At 39.1% G+C, this 25,498-nt stretch overlaps 1 protein-coding gene across 2 annotated transcripts in view; it reads right to left on the reverse strand.

The window, feature by feature from the left end:
• The window catches only part of MTMR10 (myotubularin related protein 10), a 49,185-nt gene that overhangs the window by 4,503 nt on the left and 19,184 nt on the right, over positions 1–25,498 (reverse strand). For both annotated transcript variants that reach the window (XM_001917085.5, XM_023651647.2), the window contains 9 exons: positions 21,926–22,016; positions 15,123–15,294; positions 13,237–13,324; positions 13,067–13,155; positions 10,589–10,719; positions 9,146–9,215; positions 8,464–8,534; positions 4,165–4,334; positions 2,917–3,087 (listed from right to left, as the gene is read on the reverse strand). In XM_001917085.5, the coding sequence (XP_001917120.1) occupies positions 2,917–3,087; positions 4,165–4,334; positions 8,464–8,534; positions 9,146–9,215; positions 10,589–10,719; positions 13,067–13,155; positions 13,237–13,324; positions 15,123–15,294; positions 21,926–22,016 (1,053 nt within the window). The remainder of the gene's footprint in view (positions 1–2,916; positions 3,088–4,164; positions 4,335–8,463; positions 8,535–9,145; positions 9,216–10,588; positions 10,720–13,066; positions 13,156–13,236; positions 13,325–15,122; positions 15,295–21,925; positions 22,017–25,498) is intronic.

The following is a 25,498-nucleotide window of genomic DNA, read 5'->3' on the forward strand; positions in this document are numbered from 1 at the left end:
GCCAAGATCATGGAACCCATGGGCGCAGCTGGGCCCCTTGCTCACTGCAGCCCTCCTCCAGCCCCACTGCGGGTTCACGAAGCCTGGTGACCCAGCTTTCCCCGCAGCAAACACCAGCAGCACAAAGCTACAGGGTGACAGCCCAGCGCCTCGATGTGGAGGAGCAAAGGAGCAGACTGTCTCCAACTCTGCAGCCACCCTCAGCGATGTAGACAAGGAATGTCGTCTTGGTTGAGAGACAAAAGCAGGCTACCATGACAGTTTGTACGGATTAGTTCTCTGGAGAAAATACCCCAAAATACTGAGTTTCTGGATGGTGGGAAATGACTGATTCTTATTTTTTTGCTCTGTACCTTTCGGTATTCTCCAGATTTTCCACAAAAACCAAGAATTTCTTTGGAAATTAGAAAAAAGGCGAAGACTACATGTTCTTAGGAAAAAAGTGCTGCAGTCGGGCGGCCATCTCCGCACCCCTGCCAGGCAGTACCCAGGCGGCGGTGCAGCGTGGGGCCAGCAGGAAGTGGGGAAGCTAACGCCATGGGGCAGTTCACAGAACCTTCTATTTCAACTAAGCAAAACTTAATTCATTAAGCACCAATACATTTATTTTTTTAGTTATTTTAAATTTCATCATATGAAAACATGGATCATATGAAAGCATGGATAAAAACAATCCATTTACTTTAGAAAATAGTATTGTTAAGAGCTGAAATCGTGTAAAACATAACACCCAATCTGTTTTAATGGCCCTTAGGAAAGTATACAGAAACAGTCATCTTTCTTTTCATGTGAAAACTAAAAACATTTATGCCCAAGGAAGATGATCAGGTTTTCCACAAACAGTATCTGATTGCCAGCATCTGAGGTGGCCGCAGAATGGAAAGACACCCTCTGGGCTATGGCCACATGGAAGGGACTGAGAACAGCGGTCATGCCAAGAATCAGGACCCTTAGGTCAATGGCCAGGCCTCTCGGAAGAGCAGAGGCAGCCCTGAGGACCTCCAGTCCTGCTGTCACATCAAATTACGAACACGAAATACGGAGGGAGGGAGGGATTCATGTTAGTATTTGCCAGAAAAAGCTTTTGAAAAAAGCCAAATGAAAAAAATACAGCACAAAGCATGGAACAGGGAAAGCAGATGATATACTTTAAAAAAATATTTGTTGACTTTTATTCCTGCTTAGAAATCTATTTGTAAACATCCAGAAGCCAGCCAAGAAGCAGGAGTGAGGAGCACGTCTCCGGGGCACCCGCCGGCCTCCACAGTCTTCTGCTCGGGTGCCCACGCAACACACTGCAGTCACCGGGACCTCGGGGCTTCCGTACTCTCGTCTTACACCTACGCCTAACAAGGCTATGTGATCTAGCCTCGTGTGAATTCTGAAGGCTCAAATCATGCATCTGTGTGCATGTGTGCACGGTGTGTGCCCGGGGCAGTGATGGGAGTGAGAGGAGAGAAGAGGGCAGGCAAACACAACCATGTGAAGGACCAGCTTGTGGCAAAGCAGCAAGCACAAAACATGAACAAAAAATGAAAAGGAGCAACTCGGAGACCATTACATCAGGAACAGTCTCGCACACCTCAGGAGCGCCTGAGCCTTCCACTAGTCTCAGCACAGTACTGGGAGAGGTAAAACCTTTCAGGGACACATAGAATATACCTCAGAAAGTCTCCTTCCCCTCTTACGCAATCTGAAATCCCCTGTGACGCGCCCCCGAGAGCAGCACTGCCCAGACGGCTGAGCACTGAGAGGAAGGACCTGCTCCCCTCCCTCAGCTCTCCTGCTTCCTGCCTGGATAAGGAAGCCCCAGCCCCTTTCCTCTACTTTGGGATGTTTCTCATTAATGAAGTTCTCTCTACTGCAATAGCCTGAATAAAATCATCTCCTTAAACGTCCAGTGCACATTGTCTTTCACATCCACAATCTAGAATAACTCATTTCTTTAGGATAATTTGCCTAATGCTTCACAGTTTACAAAATGTGTTCACCTCACACAATGAGGCCAAAGCTACTACTGTTAGTTTGATGGAACCATTTTACAGATGAGGAACCCAGACTCAACATTTTCCCAGAATAGGGCCAGGATTCAGGTTTCCTGACCCAGGCGGTACTCACATTATACCAGGCCACAATACCTGGACAAGGGCCTTACTGTCAAGGCTGAGGACTCCACAGCTCCCCGTGAAGGCAACCTCCTTCTTACAAAGGCTTCTTACAAGGGCTGCCCTTGTTGACTCTCTCAATGGGCACTGCAACAGTTATTGGCTATTCCCGTTGTTGGTTCAAATGTGACTGAGACAGAACTTGTGGTACTGGAAGGTTTGACCAGTGGCAATCAGAACCTAGGTTAAAATTTGGCTTGCAATCCCTCCTTAGTCATGATTCTTCTTCTAGGTCAACAAATTGTGACTAGAAACTGATAATCCTACCCAAAAGTGACTGCTTGTGGCATGTGGGCTTCTCAGGATATCTGGCCAGCACCCACAGAGAATTCCAGTCTAGTTCCATGCCTATATTTCATCTCTGAAATTCCTTCTCCATAGAACTCTTGAAGAAAAACCATCTTGCTCTGTACAACTATTATTTTACTGACCTAAGAAATAAATGTCCTCAAACAGAATATTTTGATTACCCATCTGAACAGCCCAAATGTGAAAATATAAACACAAGAGCACAATATTTAAGGTGGTTACAATAATTTACATCTTTAAACTGGTTTATTATGAACCTCAGAGAAAAATACATAAAATGCTCATTCACACAAATGAAACAAGTTCCTGGATTTTTAAGTCTTTAAATCATTCATTCAGAAATTATAACTTAAATACACAGCTAACAGTACTTCAATTCCATCTCATTAAAGTTGTAAAAAAAAAAAAAAAAAAAAAAAGGTACGGCCACAATGTCGCTTACTGTGCTCTGCTTCACCCGCTGGTGAGGAGAGTTGAATAGGAAAGTGCCGAACAGGGAGATCCGGGTGCTGTCATACAGCACTGCCAAGTAGGTCTCCGAGAACTCGAAAGCTGCTGGGTACTGTTCTAACAGCTGCCACGTGGCATCCAGGAAGAGCAAAAACAAGGGAGACTGGCAAATACAAATAGAAAATGGGATTATTTAATGTCCTTCAGTTGTTCACATTTATTTCCAAATTTATCCCTGATAGTAAAGAAGTGATTAATAAGAAAACATCTAAGCCTGAAGCACTTGGCTCCTGAGTTGAGCTCAGGATATGTGAACAGATTAAACAGAGCTTATGTCAGACCCAGAAAGCATGTCCGACTATGGTAAACATGGCAACCCTTACTTGCCTAATTAGTATATCAAGTTGAAAGGCAAAGTAAACAGATGCGCAGGTTGTCGATGTATGAATGGGGAACAATAAAATATGTTTAAGCCTATTCTGGAAACAATTCTTTATAACATAAAAAAGAAAATCCCAAACCAAAAACCAATTTCTATAATTAGTTTTTGGTTGACCCTGCAAGCTCAGCATCCAGAAAACTTCTTGGAATTTCAGACAACAGTTGGCATCAGCCCCTAGGTGACATGCAGCTACTGTAGCTTGCCCAGTGCATCCCAAGCAATCCTAGCATTTTAAAAGTGACATATTCACTGTTGAGATTTCCTCAGATAACATAGTTTGTTATTAAACATGGGATACCCCAAGTCAAACTGTGTTCTCTGAAACAACCCTGTCTGTAAGATGCTTGCAAGGTCTTTTACAGTTTAACTATGGAGCCAAGGCAGCCACTAACGCCACAGCCGTTACAAAGATGTCCTTCCCAACTTTCTGTTCTTAACACATTTGCCTCATTCTAAGAAAATGTGATAGTCCAAAGCTGATTTTTCAAAATATCCAATGTGCTCGTTATCTGCTTTGCAGAAGAGTTGATGCAGCATTTCTTCAGGCACTTGTCAACTTAGAGAAATTCAATGACAATTTGTTAGAATTTTACCTATATTTAAGATAATCTTCATAAATCCATCAGTTAGGACTCTAATCCACTAGTTAGTCTTAGATTAAGGAAGCTAAGATGTACTAAATGCAGTATTTAAAAAGCCGCCTCATCTCTTCACAGACGGAACATCTCTTCACATAGTGACACAAATTTTATCTTGTGCACACTTAAAGCTTGCTAATAAGCATTAAGATTTTGTTACCTCTTTCTCCGATCTCTTTAAGTGGTTGCATCTGTCTAGGAACTGATATCCTGCCATGACCCACTCCTTCTGTATCAAACTCTGAAATCCAGTAATTGTCCTAAAATAGGGATCCAGCATCACTTGAACAAGAGAAGCTACAATACAGCTCAAGTCTCTTCCTTCCTCCTCTGTCAACAAAATGGAAAGAAAATGATTACTATACAGAAAAATGCTAAGAGAGAAAGGGAAGGAAAGGCAAAGTAGGTAATTCAGTATTCTATGCCTAGGCTGCCTTCAAAATAATCTATGTTAGAAAATTTCATTGGATTCCAACAACTCTAAAATATTATAGACTTTTAGATCAATTAAATTAGTGTTTAACGGAGATGGCCTTTCATATACCAATATTTTCCAGATAACAGAAGCACAACTTTCTATTGCAATGGTTTTAAAATTTCAATGGTTTGTTGTAGAAATCTTTTAAGAGGCCAATTCTATTTCTGTTTTCTCGAGGATATTAAATATAACAATCTTTCTACTGACAACTCCACATGGTGACTCAGAGGTGAAGGAAAGGAATGGGATTGTCCACCACCATCTGAAAAGGTGGCACACATTTCCCTCCCATCTTTTATAGCTGGTGTCGTTTCAACAAAGCCAATAATACCCTGGAATAAAAGCCAGCCAAAGAAATCAGAGAAAAATTGCCAACCAATATCCCTTATGATTAGATGTAAAAATCATCAACAAAATATGATTAGATGTAAAAATCATCAACAAAATATGAGCAAACCAATTTATCTCAGGAATGCAAGAATTTATCCCAGAAGTGCAAGGTTGGTTTAATATCTGACAATCAATTAAAATAACACACCATATTAATAAAATAACGGACAGAAGTAACATGATCATCTCATTAGATGCATTAAAAAGCATTTGTGTGATGAAACTCCAATGTTCATCCTGAATAAAAACTCTTAGTAAACTAGGAACAGAAAGGAACTTCAACCTGATAAGAGGGATTTACAAAAACTTACAACTAACATCATTCTTATTAGTGAAAGACTGGACACGTTCTCCCTAAGATCAGAAACAAGACAGGATGTTTGCTCTTGCCACTTCTATTCCACATTGTACTGGAAACTCTAGCCAGGGAAACAAGGCAAGAAAATGAAATCAAAGGCATCCACATCAGAAAGGAAAAGGCAGTCACCGTATTTGCACACTACACGCTGCTGCGTATCAGAATTCCTAAGGAAGCCACAAAATAATTACTAGAGATAATAAATGAGTTCAGTAAGGTCGCAGGAATTCTATACACAACAATCTGAGTACACAATAAACCCGAAAATGAAATTAAGAGAACTGTATTCACAATAGCACCAAAAATAAAATAGTTAAAGAAGAGATTTACTAAGTGCAAAATTTGTACACTAAAAACTATAAAACATTGCTAACAAAATGAAAAAAAAATCCAAATAAATGGGAAGACATTCATTCCATGGATTGGCAGATTCAATATGGTTAAGATGGCATGCTCCCAAATTGATCTGTGGGTTCAACATATGCCTATCAAAATCCCAGTTGGCTATTTTGCTGATCCTAAAAGCTATACAGAAATGCAAAGGACCCAGAACAGACAAAATAATTTTGAAAACAAAGCTGGAGAGCTTACATGTCTCAATTCCAAAACTTACTCTAAAGCTACAATACTCAAGATAATGTGGTAGCAGCACAGGATAGACATAAAGATCAATGGAATAAAACTGAGACTCTAAAAACAAACCCTTAACATTTATAGTCAGTCAACTGACTTTTGACAAAGATGACAAGGCACAGCAATAGAGAAAGAAGAGGATATTCTTTCCAACAAACAGTCCTGGGACAATTCAACAAACACACACAAAAAAGATGAATTTAGACCTTTACCTAACAACATACACAACAATTCATTCATAATGGATCACAGACTGAAATGTAAGAGCTAAAACTATAAAACTTTTACAGAAAAAAATAAAAATCTTTAAAAAAAAAAAAAAGAGGGGCTGGCCCCGTGGCCGAGTGGTTAAGTCTGTGCGCTCCGCTGCAGGCGGCCCAGTGTTTCGTTGGTTCGAATCCTGGGCACGGACATGGCACTGCTCATCAGACCACGCTGAGGCAGCGTCCCACATGCCACAACTAGAAGAACCCACAACGAAGAATACACAACTATGTACCGGGGGGCGTTGGGGAGAAAAAGGAAAAAAAAAAAAATAAAAATCTTTAAAAAAAAACTTTTACAGAATAAAACACACCAGAAAGTCTTCATGACTTTGAATTAGGCAAACAGTTCTTAGATAGGACACCAAAAACATGATTCACGAAAGAAAAAAATAAATGGATAAATTAGACTTATCAAAATGTAAAAATTTGTTCTTCAAAAGTCATTAAGAAACTTGGAAGATAAGCCATAGACTAGGAGAAAATATTTGCAAATTATATAAAGAAGCTGTATCTAGAATATGTAAAGAATTCTTAGAACTCATAATAAGATGAACAACCTAATTGAAGAATGGGCAAAAGAACTGATATTTCATCAAAGACAATACATTAATGGCCAAGAAGCAGATGAAATGCAAATGAAAACTACAATGGACTCCCACTTGACACCTACTAGAAGGACTATGGTCCTAAAGACAGACAAGAGCAGTGGCGCTTAGGATATGGCAAAAGGAATCCTCATTCACAGCTGAGGGGAAGGGAAATGTGGTACAGCACTTTAGAACACAGTTTGGCAGTTTCTTACAAAGCTGAACATAAATTTCCCCTATCACTGAGTAATTCTGCTTCTATGTATCTACTCAAAAGAAATAAAAACATATGTCCCCACAAAGACTTCTGTGTGAATCTTCACAGGAGCATAATTTGTAATAGCCAAAAAGTAGAAACTATCCAAGTGTCCATCAACAGATAGATGGATAAACTGTGTTCACAAACAAATGGAAGACTATTCAGAAATAAAAAGGAACTACTGATACATGTTATATGAATGAACCTCAAAAACATGTATACTATGTTATAAACCAGTTACCTCAAAAAAACCAAACCAACAAACCAGAAAGGGGGAAAAAAGCAAAACAAAAAAACATGCATTTTAAATGAAAGAAGCCAGACGCAAAGACCATATATCATATGATTCCATCTCTGTGAAACAGCCAGAAAAAGCAAATCTAGACAGAAAGCAGAATTAGTGGTGGCCTGGGGCTGGGACACACAGAATCTTTTGGGGATGAAGAAAAATTTCTAAAACTGGACTTTGCATATTTACTAAAAAGTACTGAATCGCACATTCAGAATGGGTGAATTTCATAACATGTAAATTACACCTCAATAAACTGTTTAAAAAACACATTCTAAAAAAAAAGTGTTAGTATAATGCAGGCTCAGTATCTCTTCTGAGGCCTTTTATTTTACAACAAATGCACGAAGAAATGTGCTAAGTAGGATTCTGCAATAGCACGAGCATGCGCACTGGTTGAGAGGAGAGATTATTGCTGGGCTCCACTTCCAAGTGCATTTGCAAACTAAATACACTCTAATTACATCAATTAGGGATTACCTGAAATAGTGGATTACTATTATTTTCTTTTTCCCCTGAGGGTTGTGAATATCTTTACTTTGTTAAAGTCAGTTAAATATGACAGCTGGTAAAACTACTTCTGTACGCTTCAGTAGCATAGCATATTCATAAACTATACAGTGCGAATATATTACAAAATCAGGTAGATTGTGGGTTATTAAACTTTATCTGCAAGCTTAGAAATTCTATTTGCTATAAAGTTATTTAATAGACAATTATCTTTTGCTTAACTGAAAGATTTTTATATTGTAGTTTATTCCTACCAAACATTAAGCAAAATTCATATTATTGGCTATTCAATTCAGTCAATTTCTTGATACCAAACTGTTTCTTTAGTCATAATCTAGCATGAGCCAGAGGCACTTACACTAAAATTTGTATGCATTAGAAAGATAGCAAGGTTAGAGAGAGGATGCTCTGCCAAGATGAACACTTTGTATGAATCCAGTAAGGGCTGTGACCCACCTTCTTCATAACATAGAGAAGATTAATACAGGGAGAACACTGGACTCTTTTCTGTTCTTCTATTTGCAGGCTTTGTGCCACTGATTTACTCTAATGATGTGTGAAATCTGCAGTGTGCTTGGCAGTATTGTAGTAAATAAGAGATGGCTAAGATGAACGTAATTTACTTGACCATGGACATCAGTCACCAAGCTGGGTGGCATGGTGACCAGTGCTTTCAGTAATGAAATTACCTTGTAGGACTACAGAGAGATGCTTCCTTTCTAGTACGTATACAAGTTCTGCTGATTGTTTAAGAAATGCCCTGAAAAAAGAAAGGGAAAAATACTGTTATAAAAGTCAAATTTGCACTACAAATATTTTTTCAGTAGTACTTAAAATCAAACAAATCTAACCTATCACTATACATGTTTGTAATATCAATAACCTTTAAGAATTTCTTTAGTATTTATATGATTCTTCAACAGAATATATTTTGATTTTAAATCAGGGAAATTTATTAACCTTTTATAAAAAGGAAGGAATTGATTTACATGACATTCTTGAAACCACAAAACTACAGAGATGGAGAAGAGATCAGTGGTTGCAGGGGGGGTGTTGGGGGAGCAACCTTAAAGGGGCAGCACAAAGGAGCCTTGTGATGGAGCAGTTCTGGATCTTGACTGTGCTGGTGGTTACACAAATCTATACATGTGATAAAAGTACACAGAAGCACCCCCACTCACCCCACACAGACGAAGTAGGTATAAACTGGGGAAATCTGAATAAGGCCTGTACACTGTACCACTGTTAATTTCCTGGTTGTGATACCATATTCTAGCTGTATAAGATATTACCACCAGGGGTACGTCCTGTGAATCTATAATTATTTCAAAATAAAAAGTTACAGAAAAAAAGGGAAGCAGTTGTACAAACCTTACATATTCCAACCACCGAGTATTTTCCAGTGAAGATAACCATTTCTCTTCAGTTTCCTCAAATGGCTCTGTAATAAATATGGTAATTATTACACAAACGCACACATTTTGAACAGAGCCATGTTGTAATCTGTGTGGCCTCAGAGTTCTAACACATCTGCTTGAGCAAACCAGGTGATTACCAGGTGCTTTCAATGTGCCCTGTAATAAATACGGTAATTATATATACACACATATGTTATAAAACGCATGTGCACGCACACACATTTAGGCTTTTTAAGCTTAAGTTTACACGATGAATATGAAAGTTAAGTGATACATCACAGTTTTTAATATTTAAAAGTTGGCTTTAAGGAAGTGTAATGTATTTTCATTTAATAATATAAACATCTAAGAAGACATGTTACAATTCTACAAAAAACAAAACAAAGCATTCCCCCGGCCTCCATCTCCTCTCTAGCTTTCCCAGAAATCTTGGGAGAGTGTGACCACCTCTGCCTTCTAAAAGTTAGTGATTCCAGCCTTCCTGGTCAGCCCACACCTTGATTCTGGCCTTCCCTCCTCACGGCTTCCTTACTGCAAAAGCCTTGCCCTCTTGCTTCTCTCCCACTCCCCTGCTGCCCCCAGCACATAGTTTACGTGGCCTTGGTGGCTGACCACTGCAGGAATGAGGGCACTTTCCTGACAGGGCTTGCACTGCCTTGTCCGGTCATGTCCTGGCCCATCTCAAGGTGCCACTCAACTCACAAACCCCATGCTTCAGTCATATTCCACTTACCGGACGGCTGATAACCACTCATGTCACTGTATTTTTTCTTACACCTGCCCCTCCCCAGCTCTCTTTCCAGGCAAGTGCCCATTCACCATTCCAGACCTGCTGCAATGGCTGCCGCTCAGGTCCCTTGGGTGACTAGGGGCTCTCTCTGCGTATACTTCAAGGAGAATCCACTTTACACCAAAGACGCTTTGGTGAGTCTTCCCTCCAGGGCACATCGAAAACACCTGCCAAGCATTTGCTCCAAGAGACGTATCAGAGCTCTGAGGCTGCACAGATTACAATAGAGCTCTGTTCGAAATCCAGGTCAAGTCACGTATCTCAAAGTATAACAGTACACATAAAAATCTTAGTGTGTTTGTCTGCAAGGTAGTACAACGTTCTACTTAGCAGACAGTTTTATAAAAGTATCCTACCATACCTTTTATGATTTGAAAGTGATGTAATTGGTTCACTTTTTCCTCCAAAACAAAAAGTAGTTTCAACTTCATTTTCTAAGAGCTTTTGACATTCTCATACAATAATTTGTACAAACATTTCAATGTGCCTCTACTTACATATATCTATTTCTATATTTTTAAGGAATATCGCTTTTTCTGCATGCTTCATACAATGCTGTATCCTCCATTCATTACATACATATCTATAAAGTAAATATGAAATTACCATTAACGCATAGTTGCTTAAGTTTTACAAAAGCCGCCTGCACTTCTTGGATATTGGGCAAGGTCTTATCCAAATCTGATTTGTAAACGTCACTTCTTTGTGGATGACTTTTAGTTACTGCATTACAAATCCTAATAAAGACAAAATCCTTTAGTCACCATTCATTAATTTATTCAACACAGATTTTTTGAACACCTACTATGAGCCATGGTACTACTCTAAAAGCTGGGGATACAGAACGAACAAGACAGGCCAAGTGTGCCTCTTTTGGGTTTACATTCTTGGTAGTGATGGGGTAAATGAGAAAATAACAGGCTGTGGTGAATGCCATGGGTGATGTCACCGACTGAATGCAGGCGAGTTCAGGTCACGTGGTCAGAAAAAAGACCCCTCTGTGAAAAGGATACTGAAGCTGAAACCCAAATGACAAGCAGCCATGAGAAGATCTGGGGAAAGTGTTCTAGGCAGAGGGACAGTTGTATAAGCCTGGCTGTTGGAGAAACCTAGAGAGGGCCAGTGGGGCTGAGATGACATGTCTTGAGGGAAAAGGGGTAGAGATAAGGTGAGACAACAAAGAGAAGCTGTCCTAATTTATGAAGAATAGGATAGCTGAAAAAAATAAAAGGAATGAAAATAATTGTTAGCTTAATAAATTAAATGTGAAAACTGCCAACGGTTATAAGGTTTTATAACTAACTCTCATCCAACAGTGTTGCAATCTTCCCTGTAACAGCAACATTCCTAACTGGGCACTTAATGAGCAGGCGTGTTAATGAAAACAAGGCTTGGAGTATGACAGAACAGACAGTTAATTTCTAAGTGATTAAGGCAAAATTAAAATTCCCAGAGAATATGGAATTCTGCAAACTGTGGTCACCCTGCTTTCTGGAGAAATGAAGGGTCATTCATTTGAGGGTCACTTCACAGTTATTTGCTTCAGCAAATGTGGCTTGCATAGTAATGGAACTGTGGGAAAAACCCTAAGACCTGGCTGTATCAATAACAGACTGTGATATACAATTTCTGAGGCTCTCTGAGCATGTTTTCTAAGATCTGATCCTTTGTTCCTCATTTATTTAACAAGTATTGGATAAATATTCAATATCACAGGTATTTCCTGGGTGTTGAATATACAATAGTATGCAAAACAGACACAGTCCCTTCACCTCACAGAGCTCAGTCTAGTAAGAAAGACTGGCAGTAATCAAACTGTAACATACATACACAATTAAAAACGGAAATAAGTCTTACCAAGGAAAATTAGAGAGCCACAGAGAATGCCTAACTGGAGGCCTGATCTAATTTGGGAGGTGAGGAAAGGCTTATCTTAAGGAAGTGATGTTTGAATTGAGATATAAAGAATGAGTGATTACCATGTAGGTGAGGTGAACAGTGCTTGTGGATGAGCTTGAAGAAGGGCAGCAGCACAGGCAAATGCCAGGAGATATTAAAGACTAGGGAAAGTCCAGGGCAGCTAGAGCCTAGGAGGGACTGGGCATGGTACTAGACGATACGTGGAAGGAAGAAATGAGGGCACTCTACAACACAATCATGGGGTAGAGCTGGGCTGGATGTATATGGGTTTGTAAGATTTCTGAAAAGATAAGAATTTGATGATGGATTGGACACAGGGAAGGAGTGAAAGAGAAGATACCAAGGCTAACTCCAGGTTTCTGAGAGCAGGCTGGGACAGGGTGTGGTGTCCATATGCTTGAGCTGGTTTTGAACACAACAAGTTTAAGGGGCCTTTGAGACTTCCATGTGGAAGATGTGAAATTAGATTGGAGATATAAATCTGATGGTCACTAAAGCCCCAGCCATAAGTGAACTTCTTTAGGTAAAACAGAATGGGAAGAGGAAGTTGCCTTAGACAAACTGTGTGTAACGTGTGGAGAGAGGAGGATGGGCCTGCAGAGGGCAGAGAGTGCCAGCAAAGAGGAGAAGGGAGAAGAGCAGAAGGTGAGGGCCCCAAGGACTTTAAGGAAAGAATGACCAACTGTCATGCCCACTGTGATGAGGAAGACTGAGAAATGCCTCCTACTTTTGTGACGTGGAGGTTACTGGTGACTTTAGCAGATGATGCCAAATTTATTTGTGGTGGCTAATTAAAACCACTGTTTGAACAACTGTGACTGTGCAGACCTAAGAACTATAAGAAAAGTCTGATTTAATCCTGAAGTGTCCCAACTGGAAATCTGTGCAGTTTGAAAGTACCTTAAAGGCAACATTAAAGCCAGATGTCAGTGATGTAGGATCCTCAAGTGTCTTATAAGCCAAAGAATTCTATTTAGTATAACTTAAATGTTAATTTTAATATATTCACATTCTTTTCAAAATGGTAATTCTTGTACAGAATATATGGTGAATAACTAGCTAATAAGACTACGCCATTTTCCAACTATTTTCAATTAGGAGTCCACTATAGTTATTTATGACAATTAAAAATGTCCAAAGTAACAATGACCATTTCTTGATTACCTCTGCTCGATTTTCCTCTGTTGCAGCATGTCTTTTATCAGGGCCATTCGCACAAGAGCACTGCCATTAGAGTGGCTCCAGCACCAGAGCTAGGAGAGAAGTAGAACCTTTACTTAGCTGGGCAGAAAAATGGACATCAGTATTAATGAAATCTGACAGTTATCACTTACTGGCATCCGTCTTCCAACAAAAGAATGGGAAAATATCTTTAGATCTTGGTCTGCTAAAGAACTTGGCACTACAAAATATTCTGGAAGGCTGGAGGGGAAAAAACAAATCATAACATGAGAGTCCCATACTTTAAGCAGGATAAGTGTGCTCTGTAGAGCCCATATATAATGAAACACATTTATCCCCATCGAATGTGCACCCCTCTTAGTAGCCATATGACAGAAACCATGGAGGACACTGATGATCCTACATATCTCAGTCTAAAACATGTGTGATATGGTCAATTACCACAAAATTTATATTTATAGCGGAGGAAAAATTCAAATGAGATGTCTGAAATATTGTCCAGGATGACTATTAATCAAACAAGTATGTAGTTTCTGAAAATACACTCACTTTTGTTCTCTTAACAGGCTATGGGTTAGGAGATATCAGGCACACAAAACCAAAACCACAAATCTACCAAGAAGTTTTAGCTCCCTTCTTATCTCCCTCTTCTATCCTTCCCCACCCCCAAAAGACAGGCAGACCCTCGGACGTTGATTAGACAACAATTAAGGTGGGCAAGCTCACTGCACCTGAAGACATCTCCTTTCTCTCTTTCCTCCACATTGCCAGGCAGGTGAACAGAAGCAGGCCCAGCCAGCCCCTGTCTTGTGCTTCTCAAACTGTAACATACCAGAGCATGCTGGCCACAAAGTTTAAATTCAAGGGGGGCAGAAGACCCAAGTTGCATGCTCCGAAGCACCTTCCCCAGAACTGTAATCCCAGAAGTTCCTGGTACTGGATCAACCAGTAATAACAGGGTATGGTTTTGTTTTAAAACACTGCTTACCTGCAAGGACTAATACAGACCTTAACGACATTAAAATAAAGCATTCTAAAAAATCCATGAGTACTAAATGATATTAAACAAATTTAAAAACAATTTTCAGGGCACTCTTCGGAGGATTCTAGGGAACCAGCTCATTATTCTGAAAATTGGCTAAATAAAGGAAAAAAGGTAAACATTTATATTGCCCTTCTTGTATGAACTGTATTTCAGAGTACTAAAGAGCTGATGAGAGAAAAGTTTGATAGAAAGCAGAAAGAATGACAGAATCAGAACAGGACCAACAGCAATCCTTAATGAAATAATGATCTGGGCAACAAACCTCACTCTTAATGAAAACCATTTCTGGCAGCTAAATCCATTACATATAAGGGGAACTTGGTACTGGATGGGTCAGGCTGACTGCTGCTGGGCCCACTGGTCAATTAGCATTGCAAAGATGCCGAGATCCCATGTGATGCAACAGGAGGTACACAGTGCCACCTAATGAAGCATACGTGTCCAAAACCCAGAACCTGAATCTAATTAATTAATTAAGCCTCTAGAGCTAACGAACATTTTATAGGAAATACAGGAGACACAGGAACACACTGAAGGATAAAATGTGTTTTATCCCCACATCATGGGGATAAAATCAGCAATATCTAGAATGTGGAAAATTCTACAGAATGAATGACCTGGTTTGGTCAACAAATAAATGGCAGGTAAAGAAAACGGGGTGGGAGGAGACTGTCATTGATTAAAAGGCCTAAGAGATAGATCAAGCAAGTTCAATGTGATCCTGATCTGAACAAACCAACTCTAAAAGACATTTACAAGATACAAATGCAAATACTGACTGGATTACTGATGATAGTACAGAATTATTGTCAATTTCCTATTGTGATTATGTTAAAAAGCCCATATGTTTAAAATAAAATACTCATTAAAGCATTGTTAAAAACAAATATTCTATTAACTGTAACTTGAAAGTCATCAATGACAGCAGAGTTTGATTATTATTCATAAGACGTCACTCCCAGCTATAAACAGCATTGTCAAAATTGGACTTACCAAGTGGATATCATGTAACCCTCGTTAACAGAACACACTCTCCATCCGGAAGCACCTGTCCTCTTGATTTCCCTGTCCCAGTCTGAGTAAGTTTCAAAGAGTGGAGTTTTCTGGCTGCTTCCACCAGCAGCTCCACTGCCACCTCCCGAGGGTATTCCATTAATTTTGTTGGCTACAAGAAAAAGCAATATAATTAATTTTGTTTTAACAATTACACTTCATCCAACCTTCCTTCTCCTCTTTCCGTGTCTCCTGTCACAAATATACTCTGATGTGGTATCTCCTCCCTATCTTCCTTCCAGGTCTCTCCAGGATCATCTTGCTCTTTAAAGAAGTCCTGAGAAAAACGCAACCCTCCTCTTCTCTGAGGAGAACTCATTTTGTCTGGTCTTTACCCAGCTTTTTCCCAAATACTTCAGCACCTTTGATTTTCCTGTCCTTCTACTGGCTCCATCTCCAATGCCTTCAAACACAAACAGGTCAATTTGATTTTGCAAAGACTTTCATTTGATCACTCTGGACCACTCTAGCTACTACACTATACATTTTCCCTATTTCCTTTTACTCACCCTCTTCCCAAATGATGAATGGTGCCTGCTGCCCATATTTCCTCTCCATTTACTTTCTCCTTAACTTTCAATTTTCTATCCCTACTGCTCTATGGAAACCAATCATGAGTTTCCCTCCTCCCCCTGCCCAAAACTGTGGGGTAAATTCAAGTCACTGCTAATTTTCTCCACATTTTGCCTGGAAAAATGAATGCACCCAACAATCATCTCTGTCCTCAAGCTGTCCAAATCTTTCATCTTTCCAATATTGACTTCTCAACCCTTTTCTGTGGCTCATTATAAAATTCTTGGCTTCCTCTATCTACTCAATTTTCCTTGGATAAGCTCACAAGCGTTCCTTGTACTCCACCAGAATACCAGTCCCATGTGGAGATCTCAGCAGAGAAGGCCTCACTTGAATTTCCTTAGCAAGAAGCCTTCTCTTATTGAGAAATGCAGCTATCCTCTGGGAGCATGCCCACAGCCTCAGGAGGGCCTGCAGAGTGACCAGAGAGAAAGAAGGCATCCCAAAAGTCAGCTGGATCTACCCTGGCAATCTGGGGTGACAGGTGGCACAATCTTTCCTGGTCTGGTGTCTCACTGCTGCAGGCTGCACATGCGGCAAGTCTCCAGCTGACCCCCTGACATGATGCGCTGCTGCACTCAAGCCAGCCTGCCGCTTGCCACAGACACATTTCCTGAAAACAAGCTTTCAGGATGCTATACTCTTGTGTTAAACTTCCAATCATGCTCATTTTCCAACTGAATCAAGCAAACTTAAATGGCTTCTCTTAAAAAAGTCCTGACCTTTCTATCTTATTATTCTCTAACTCCTAATCTCCCCTGTAGCCATGAAAAATCCTTCACTGTCCCATGAACATACCATGCCCATTCCTACAGACTATTTATTAACACCTGGTGTAAGACATGTATTCTCTGAGAACCGACCAAGTGCCAAGGCCCGAAAATTAAAAAATGAGTAACATTTTATCTCTGTCCTGAAAGTGTTAACAAGATGGTGGAGGGTAAGCTCAGCACTGGTCACAGTGTGCTGGATGTATAAGTGCAAGGAGAACCCAGAGGAAGAAGTCCTGAGCTCTCACTGGAGACAGAGGCTGCGGCAGGAAAGGCCTCATGACTTGACCACATTGCTGGGTGGAGCAGAACATAAGAAACATGGTATAATTGTATAATATCAAGTAATTAAATACAGCTAGAGCATTAGGGATGCAAGGGCTGGTGGAAGAGAAGCTGGAAAATTAGAGGGGCCTAGACTCTTGCTCTTTGCTGCCCAAAACAGTAACTGCCAGCCATACATTGCTATTTAAATTTAACCTAAATTAAAATTAAATTAAAAATTCAGTTCCTCAGTTGCACCAGCCACATTTTGAGGGCTCAATTGCCACATGTGGCTAGTGGCTCCTACACTGGACAATGCAGATGAGAGAACATCCCCATCACCGGACAATGCTACTCTAGATTATGAAGGGTCCTATGTGCCATGCTAGGAATTTTGAATTTTACCCTTTTTTTTTTTTGGTTAGGAAGATCAGCCCTGAGCTAACATCTGTGCCAATCTTCCTCCACTTTATATGTGGGTTGCTGCCACAGCATGGCTGACAAGTGGTGTAGGTCCACACCCAGGATTTGAACCTGCGAACCCAGGCCACCAAAACAGAGCATGCCAAACTTAACCACTATGCCATGGGGCCGGCCCTGAATTTTATCCTTTAAGTGGCATCAGAATGAGCCAGTGATTCTGATTTTAGCTGAGCTTGTTAAAAATTAAAATGCTAATTCTAAACACATATCCTAGAGCCCCACTCTATCTCAGTGTCTTCTCTAGGTAATAACAACCAGAAGGTGTGCTTGGGAACTTGGGAGTTGTAAATCTCCAGAATGTAGAACCTTTAGGGACTTTCCAGGCAATTCTCACTTTACACACAGTGTTCCAGAGCACCAAAAACCAGAGAAAGCTATTCAATATTAGAAAATCTAAGTAATTCATCATATGACCAAATTAAAGGGGAAAAAACACCATAAGATCAGGTCGTAAGTGCAGAAAATCATTTGACAGATTTTAACACCTGCTCATGATTTTTAAAAAAAAAACAAACATTAGCAAATTAGGAATAAAAGGGAATTTCATTAACTTGATAAAGGTGTATTTATCGGAAACACAGCAAACATCATCCTCATTCAAACCAGGAACAGAAACGATGCCCACTATTATCATTACCATTCAACACTGTATCAGAGGTCCTTGCCACACAATGAGGCAACAACCCCCAAAACAGAAGTATAAAGAACACACTCAAAATTTTTACAGAGCTATGTACAGTCATGTGCTGCATAACAACGTTTCTGTCAATGACAGACCTCATTTACGACAGTGGTCCCATAAGATTAGTAGCATAAAGCCTCGGTGTGTAGTAGTCTATACCAACTAGGGTTGTGTAAGTACACTCTATGATGTTCACACAATAATGAAATTGCCTAAAGACGCATTTCTCAGAATGTATCCCTGTTGTTAAGTGATGTGTGATTGTAAATGGTTTGGCAGTATACCCCGAGCTAAGAGTCTAGAACTGAATACTTTTTAGTGTTTTGAAGTTACAGACCTTAGTAAGCTAGGTTGAGAATATACTACTATTTATGAGATTGTTTCTCTGGCAAAACAGAGTCTCAAGATCTAATTAAGAACAGAACAAATTTTTCTGAACATAAAGTGGTGGCAACCATAGGATCTTGCACTGTTTGTTATTTTATAGGTTTTGCTTGTTCAAAACCTATCCATTTCTCAACAACCAGGACTAGGTCTTTTTTATGTTCTACATCTTCTTCAGTGAGAACTTATGGAATGTGGAACAGGTACTCAATTTGGCATTTGAGTCTGGAAATTCTACTGCTTTCCAGAAAGTCCCAGGGCCTTGATGCCTGTGGCCTGCTCTACAGGTGGATCACTAATAGAGGTCATAGCAACAGACTGACAAAGCCAGTCATCTTAGAAAGATCTGGCTCCCCTGACAGTTACCTGACTGAGGTTTTGGGACATAGCTCCTCAGCCAACTTAAGTGAAATGAGATACTGAGTGCTCCTGCCCTTGGCTGTCTTCTGTGATACAGTTCAGAAGTCTTATCTTAGACTGTTTTGAAATTATCTGAGTTTCCATTTAATTAGCCCCATCCATATTCAGAATGGCCTCAAGCAAGGCAAAGACAATAAAAGTGGTCAACATGTGGAAAAAAAGCCTATCACTCAGACAATATTGCAGAAATTAGAAGTCATAAAGAAGGGTGAAGAAGATAAAACCAGAACTGTGATCATTAAGAAGTTCAACAGACGTAAGCCAACAGAGTGGCTCTAAATGGGAGATCTGGGCTCTGTGGGCCTGGGGCGGAGCCAGCATGGCTGCGCGTCTAAAAGCTCCTCCAGGGCTTCTGATGCACGAGGTTGCTTAGGAACCACTAGTATTCAAGAGACAGAAGGATCAATCACAACCATTTATAGCTACACTGAGAAGCTTAAAAGAACTGACAAGCAACAAACGTTAAAAATTTCTAAACTGTTTCAAATGGACTGAGTACTTTTGTAAGTGGTTTTCAAATAAGCATTTAAAGGAAAATCTAATACCAAGACCTACTTTAACAAAAAGGAAAACATTACGAAGTACACTTCACTGCAATGTACATTTTCCTGCTGGGAGTCTACATTACAACTTCAGATTGCATCACAGCACGTGCCAGCACAGTGTCTGTCACGGAGGAGAGCTGCTAACACTGAGGCTGCAGATAACTTCAGGTGGTTTTCAATTCTTTGAAATTGTCAGCAGCATAATCTGACATCAATTTTATAACAAAGATGAATCTGTACTTTTGGGACATTGCGGACTCTGTCAAGTTAAAAGAGAGAAAATAGAACCACTGTTCTTGTTTGTGCCAGTGCCTCCTGTGGTGTCAGCGCACAGACAAGTTCCAAAGCCTGTGTGACATGCGTCTCCCTCTACTTTAGGATCCTCAGAGAACCTGGATGACCGGTGAGCTTTTCAGAGATGGTTTTTTACTCGAGTGATGCCAAATATGAAAGAAAACCTCAGAATGTCCAAGGCCATCTAAAAGATTCTTTTGCTAGATAACTGCAGGGGACATCTGCTAACTTCAGATCTTATTTGTGGAAACAGCTTTGTCACCTACCTGCCTGCAAAAAGGACTTCTTTAATCCAGCCAATGAATCAAGGTGTCATCCAGAAGTTCAAGAGTGGATTATTGGGCATCTTTCACTCACAAATTAATGAATTCTGACTGTAGTGTGTGGAAATTTCAGGCTTCCTTTGATCTTAAAGATGCAGTTTATGCTTCTGCAACAGCATGGAAGGATATTAAAGGATGTTACCCTATGAGAAATCTTAACAAAACTTTGGCGAAGTGTTATGTCTATGAAGTACTTGTCAAAGGAGGAGGAATCTGAAGGATGTAATATAAAAGCGTTCCTGAATATTTTAAGTATGAATTGTCAATTTTTATCAACAGCTATATTTAACAAGATACAAAGAACTAATTGATGCAAACAAGAAAACCCAGTAGTAGTAGAAGAGCTATGGGCTGAATACGCTATTTAAAGTATTATTAACCCAAAGATGCCCACAAGGAATGGATGAAGAAAGCTATGAAAAAGCAGGCATTGGGTCACCAAATGCATAATGAAGTTTACTGTATTTGCTGAGCTCAAGTCATTACATTACTGCAGAAGTCATGGATCTGTAATTTCTATAAGAAAAAAGTAGTATCAAGAGTTGGTCTGTATCATAAATTTAAGTGGGAATCAAAGAATCTCTCCTACAGCTCTTGCACCTCTTGAAACATTCATTTCAGCTACTCTCTTGCAACTCTGGTTGAGGATCTTGTCGAAGACAACCCTGATGATCACAGTCTGTAGCTTGATGATCCAAAGGAACATTCACCTAACAGTGCAGGATCTATAATACTTTATTTTTTGACAATAAGTGAATTTTCTTTATATTAAGAAATAAAAAAATTAATTGTACTGCTCAAGTCTAAGTTACAGTTAGTTAAATTTTGATAAGAAAAATTAAGTTACAAATACTTTCTCATCCAATTTCTGTAAATATAGTACAAGACAAAAGCTACCCATTCTGCAAAGCGTGACCTTCATATATCATCTCTATGGAGTTTGTAAGTATCTTTTAAAGTAGTGAAAATGTACTTTACCACATGCATCTGTAGATCCTATGTATTGTTCCTACATCTTAATGTATTTGCAATATAGTGATACTAGAATATACTTTTATTATACAGATTATTTAAACTACTACCATATGTTTTGAGGTCACGAAAATGTAAAAGACCAGTACAATTAATAATTTGTAAGATCCCTGTCCAGACCATGCTGAGGAGAATGCATCTTTCATTATAAACATGAAAGTGACTTATGTTTATTCTTTAAAGAGTGGGAGAATACGCGACTCAGTAGGTCAGTCGATGTGTGGTCACTAACCCGTAAGGGGCTAATATGAGACAGGATCTCTTTGTTTTTCTTCTATCCTTTTATGAGGTCTTAAAAAATAGTTGATTAAAATTACATTTGTATATAAAAAGAATGTACAGAATTACATGATCATCTGGAATTTTCCCTGGTGATGTCACTGCTGACACAGATACATGAAGAGAACTATTTTACTTTTACAAAAACTGCCCAGACTACACTTGTCCTTTGGACAAATACTCATCTTCCTTTCATCAATCTTATTCAGAAATATAAAGTCAATATTTTGACAATCTTAATGATGTCCACTAAAAAGTTTAACCACTTCAGCTTTTGCATGAAATCACACCTTCCCAAAAAGACCATGCATTTCAAATATCCTTTAATTTTCTACTAGTTTTCTTAAAATATAAGATTACTTTAACTCAAGCTACCAATTAAAAGGGGGGTGGGGCAGGTGGAACTATCTTCCTTCATCATAAAATATAAGCCAGTGACTGTAGGTAAAACATTTGACATGATTCTTATAAGCCTATATTTACAGCTGCTTAAAGGTTCCTCTTGGTCACTTTTTAAGAAATAATCTGACAAATATTGTCTCTTTTAGTATATAGTGCTTACTTCTCTTAACAGTTATGAAGCTAATAATTCTACAATTGTTAAAGGTTACGTACTTGGAGGCTTCTGATAAACATACAAAGAAAATTTACACAATGTAAAGTTAGTCACAATATTTAATATTTTCATATTTACCTGAATTGTGGTATTTTTTCCCAACATATTCAAATGCAAAGAGTAGCTGGAGGTCTGTTGGCTGGGAATAATGAGCTATTGCAAGGCATACCTAGGAAAAATTCTACATTTAGAATTTGATTTTAACACACTTAGTTAAATGAAATGTACAGCAAGGCCTTCATTACTGGGAGCATTATTGTGGGGCAGTGATTATGGATACTCATTCACATGTTCTTCTGTTGCCCTAGAATGTAAAAGAGCTCCTTAAGGCCAGGTATTTCATTCACTGTTGTGCCCCCAAACTGTTTAATCTTTAGTGAGTACATGATAAGTATTCAATAAGTGTTTGCTGAGTTGAATTTTAACAGGAAAGTAATTTTATTCAAATAAACGAAACGTGAAAACTAATGAAACATTCTCCAAAACGGCAGTGCCATATCCACTCCTAAAACAAAGAAAAAAAAGTTTGATTTTTGGGGGACTAATACGATTTAACACTAGCAATTCGGAAGGAATAATGTAAGGTATGAAATTTTAATGTTCCTACATCATGGATTAAAAAAATCTAAACTTAAAGTTACAAACACAAAAGATAAAAATTAGCAAGAAATCGAAAAGTACATGGGTGGCTCAGAGGTACATCAAAAAAATCGTGTTTAAGTAAAATGGTTTGAGACTATGCCTGTGGTGGAAAAAGCATGGGCTTTTGAAACAAAGAGATCAGGGCTTGCATCCTGGCTCTACCAAGCACTTTTCATGTAATTTGTGTGAAGTCAATTCATTTCTCTGAGCCTCAGTTTGAGCATCTGTAAAATGAAGATAATACCTACAGCTGTAGTAAGGATTAATAATCTTAACACATGCCTGGCTTCTGGAGGAGCTCCATACATGGAAATACGGTTATTATTCTCAATTGCTATTAGATAGAACGAAGGATGGTGCCTTATGCTTCCAAAGCCCTGAACTATGGGAGTTTCTCTGTGGGAGAAAACACTCTTAAATCAACCAAGAAGAAAGAAGAAATTTAAGACACACACAGGAGAGAACAGTAGATCTTACTTAAAAAGATTAAATATCATTTAGAAGAAAAAGCATTAAGCCAGAACAACATACACACAACAGTGAGTAAACAAGAAAAGTTTAGTTAATTGTTAGTCCATGTCAAACTAGTGGTGTTTGGGGTGAACTGACGTAAATTCTATTAACTGGTAAGCATGTGTCAGCTTCTTGTCTAAAATATATTTTAAAAATCTTCTACAGAATAAGTGTTTCCTATCTTAGTAAATTAAAATATACAACTAAGAAGAGTCCATCATTAGTTTTAGTTTTGACTAAAACCAACAACAAAGAAAGCTTCCTGAAACCTATATAATATCTTGATTTTCTCACTGCCTATAGGAGAGCTAGATGAGAGTCCCACTTACCAAACGTAGGAGACAGTGATCTACATTCCCATCGCTGATCTGTTCAGTCTTCCTTAAAGCACTTCTCCAGCAGTAAAACTACTGAAATCTGCACCTTCAAAACACCCTATTACTTCCTACTCCTCCAGGCATCATATTCAGTTTATAGCTTAGTTATACTTTTCTCAAGATTATTTTCCATTTTTGTCCCATTTCTCTGCACTACCACAGCCACATCCTTAAGTCATACTCATGGCATCTCTGTGGGCTTCTCTACATTCTAAAAAAAAAAATCCACAACACTTAAGAATTCTCTTCTAAAGATGAAATTTTGACCAACAAACCTTGCTCTCTGGTAATTTGCTGATTCCCAGATATCTGCATAAGAAACTAAATCTTATTCTTGAGTCTTCACAAAACTGGTTCTCCTCTACCAGGCATCCCTTATCTTCCTAATATTCCCTCAGTAGTCTCTGGTCAGAGAAAAACACGTTTGCACATATTCTGCCTGACTTAGTCCCAGCCATCTCCTCTGCCACATTCTGCTCAGGAAATCCTTCTCCACTGCTCAGCCAATCACGCTTTCTCTGAAATTGTGATCTCTGTTCTATTCTAATCTCTTCATAAGTCTTCCTAGACTGAGCCAATTTCACAGTATCAATTGCAGAAACCCTTCTGTTCTCTCAGAATAACAACAGATTCAATATAAAGTGTATCTTTAGTTAACTGTGTTTATGTAGCTGTACTTTCAAGCTATTCACATAACGTTATGAATGTGGATAAAAAGTGGGACACAGGTTCTTTGTTTTACTTCCGCGATTAAGTTTAATTTCTCAAGGGTAGATGCCCCATCCCTCATTCATTCAACAGATACTTACTGAGCATCCACCATATCCTATGCCCTGGGGATGCAGCAGTGAACAGAACAGACACAAAGCCCTGTCCTCAGTAAGCTAACATTCTGATGAGAAGACAGACACTAAGCGAGATAACAAGAAAAACTATAGTGAGTTAGATCATCATCAGTGCTAAAGGAGAAAAAACTCCCACAGGGAAGAGGACATAAAGTGCTACAGTGAGAGATGAAAGAGTAGGTTAATCATTTAGAGAAGGAAACAAGGAAAGACCTCTCTGCACAGATCTGAGTAAAGACCTGAAGACCTGTGCATTTTTGCCATCTCTTTAGTAGTTCCCTGAAGGTGCTTTGTGCTTAATAGCAGCTGCACTAAAAATACTAGTTGAAAAAATTAGCTGCTAACATGGTAAGGAAAATGCTCCAAGCCAATAATACTAGGCTATCCACTTTCTCTAAGACATTTAGAAAGCAGGCCTTGTTCACACAAAAGAAATTCAGAGATCATTGATTACGAAATAGGTTTTCCTATGGCCACAAAACAAACGAAGCCTATCTCCTAGGCAACACTCAATATACCTCAATTCTAAAAAGCCCTTAAAAATAGCACACATCATATTTAAAAAGGTTAGGAAACAAAAGAGTAGGTCTAATAGCATCTACTTTTAAAGAAGAATACTAAAAATATTGTGGAACTAAAAGTCAGTTTAATCACGTGGACAATGGCTGATTTTGGAGGGAACCGGGCACATGAACTAAAGCTGTTGTTCAGCAGCGTAATTACAAGCGTGTGTGACTTATTTCAGATAACCTGAGTAAGGGAACCCAGACAAAGGCACATACAGCTTGTGTTATCTGGATTACCTTCATGTTGTTACTGCAGGACTTCTTGAGAAGTGAAAGACAGCTGGGAGTCCTCTGCCTTGAGCTTTTATGTGCACACTATGAAAAAAGCCTGTCCGCATTCCTAGCTTCCATCATTAAGAGTTTGAAAGACTTAAAAGAGTAGGTCTCATTTTCATGTAAAATTATTATAATTTTGTAAGGTACTTCCTAAGCATTAAACATTTTTAGAAAAACACTACGTCTTTAAAAATTGCCTCCGAAATAGTTCGTTTCCTGGCTATCATAGGAAATGAAGAAAATCTTGGTTAAAGACATCAAATTAAGGTAAACACTTTACTGGAGGAAAACAGTAAACTCCTTTTGAAGTGATGTTTGTACCAAGACTGATACTCTTGTCTGGACAGAAGGCAGAAGTACACACAGTTGGTTGTTTCTCCACTAAGACCAGCAAGGGGCACAACACCGGAGAAACCTCATCAAGTTCTATCT

Source organism: Equus caballus, chromosome 1 (assembly GCF_041296265.1).
Source record: "Equus caballus isolate H_3958 breed thoroughbred chromosome 1, TB-T2T, whole genome shotgun sequence".
Lineage (NCBI taxonomy): Eukaryota > Metazoa > Chordata > Mammalia > Perissodactyla > Equidae > Equus > Equus caballus.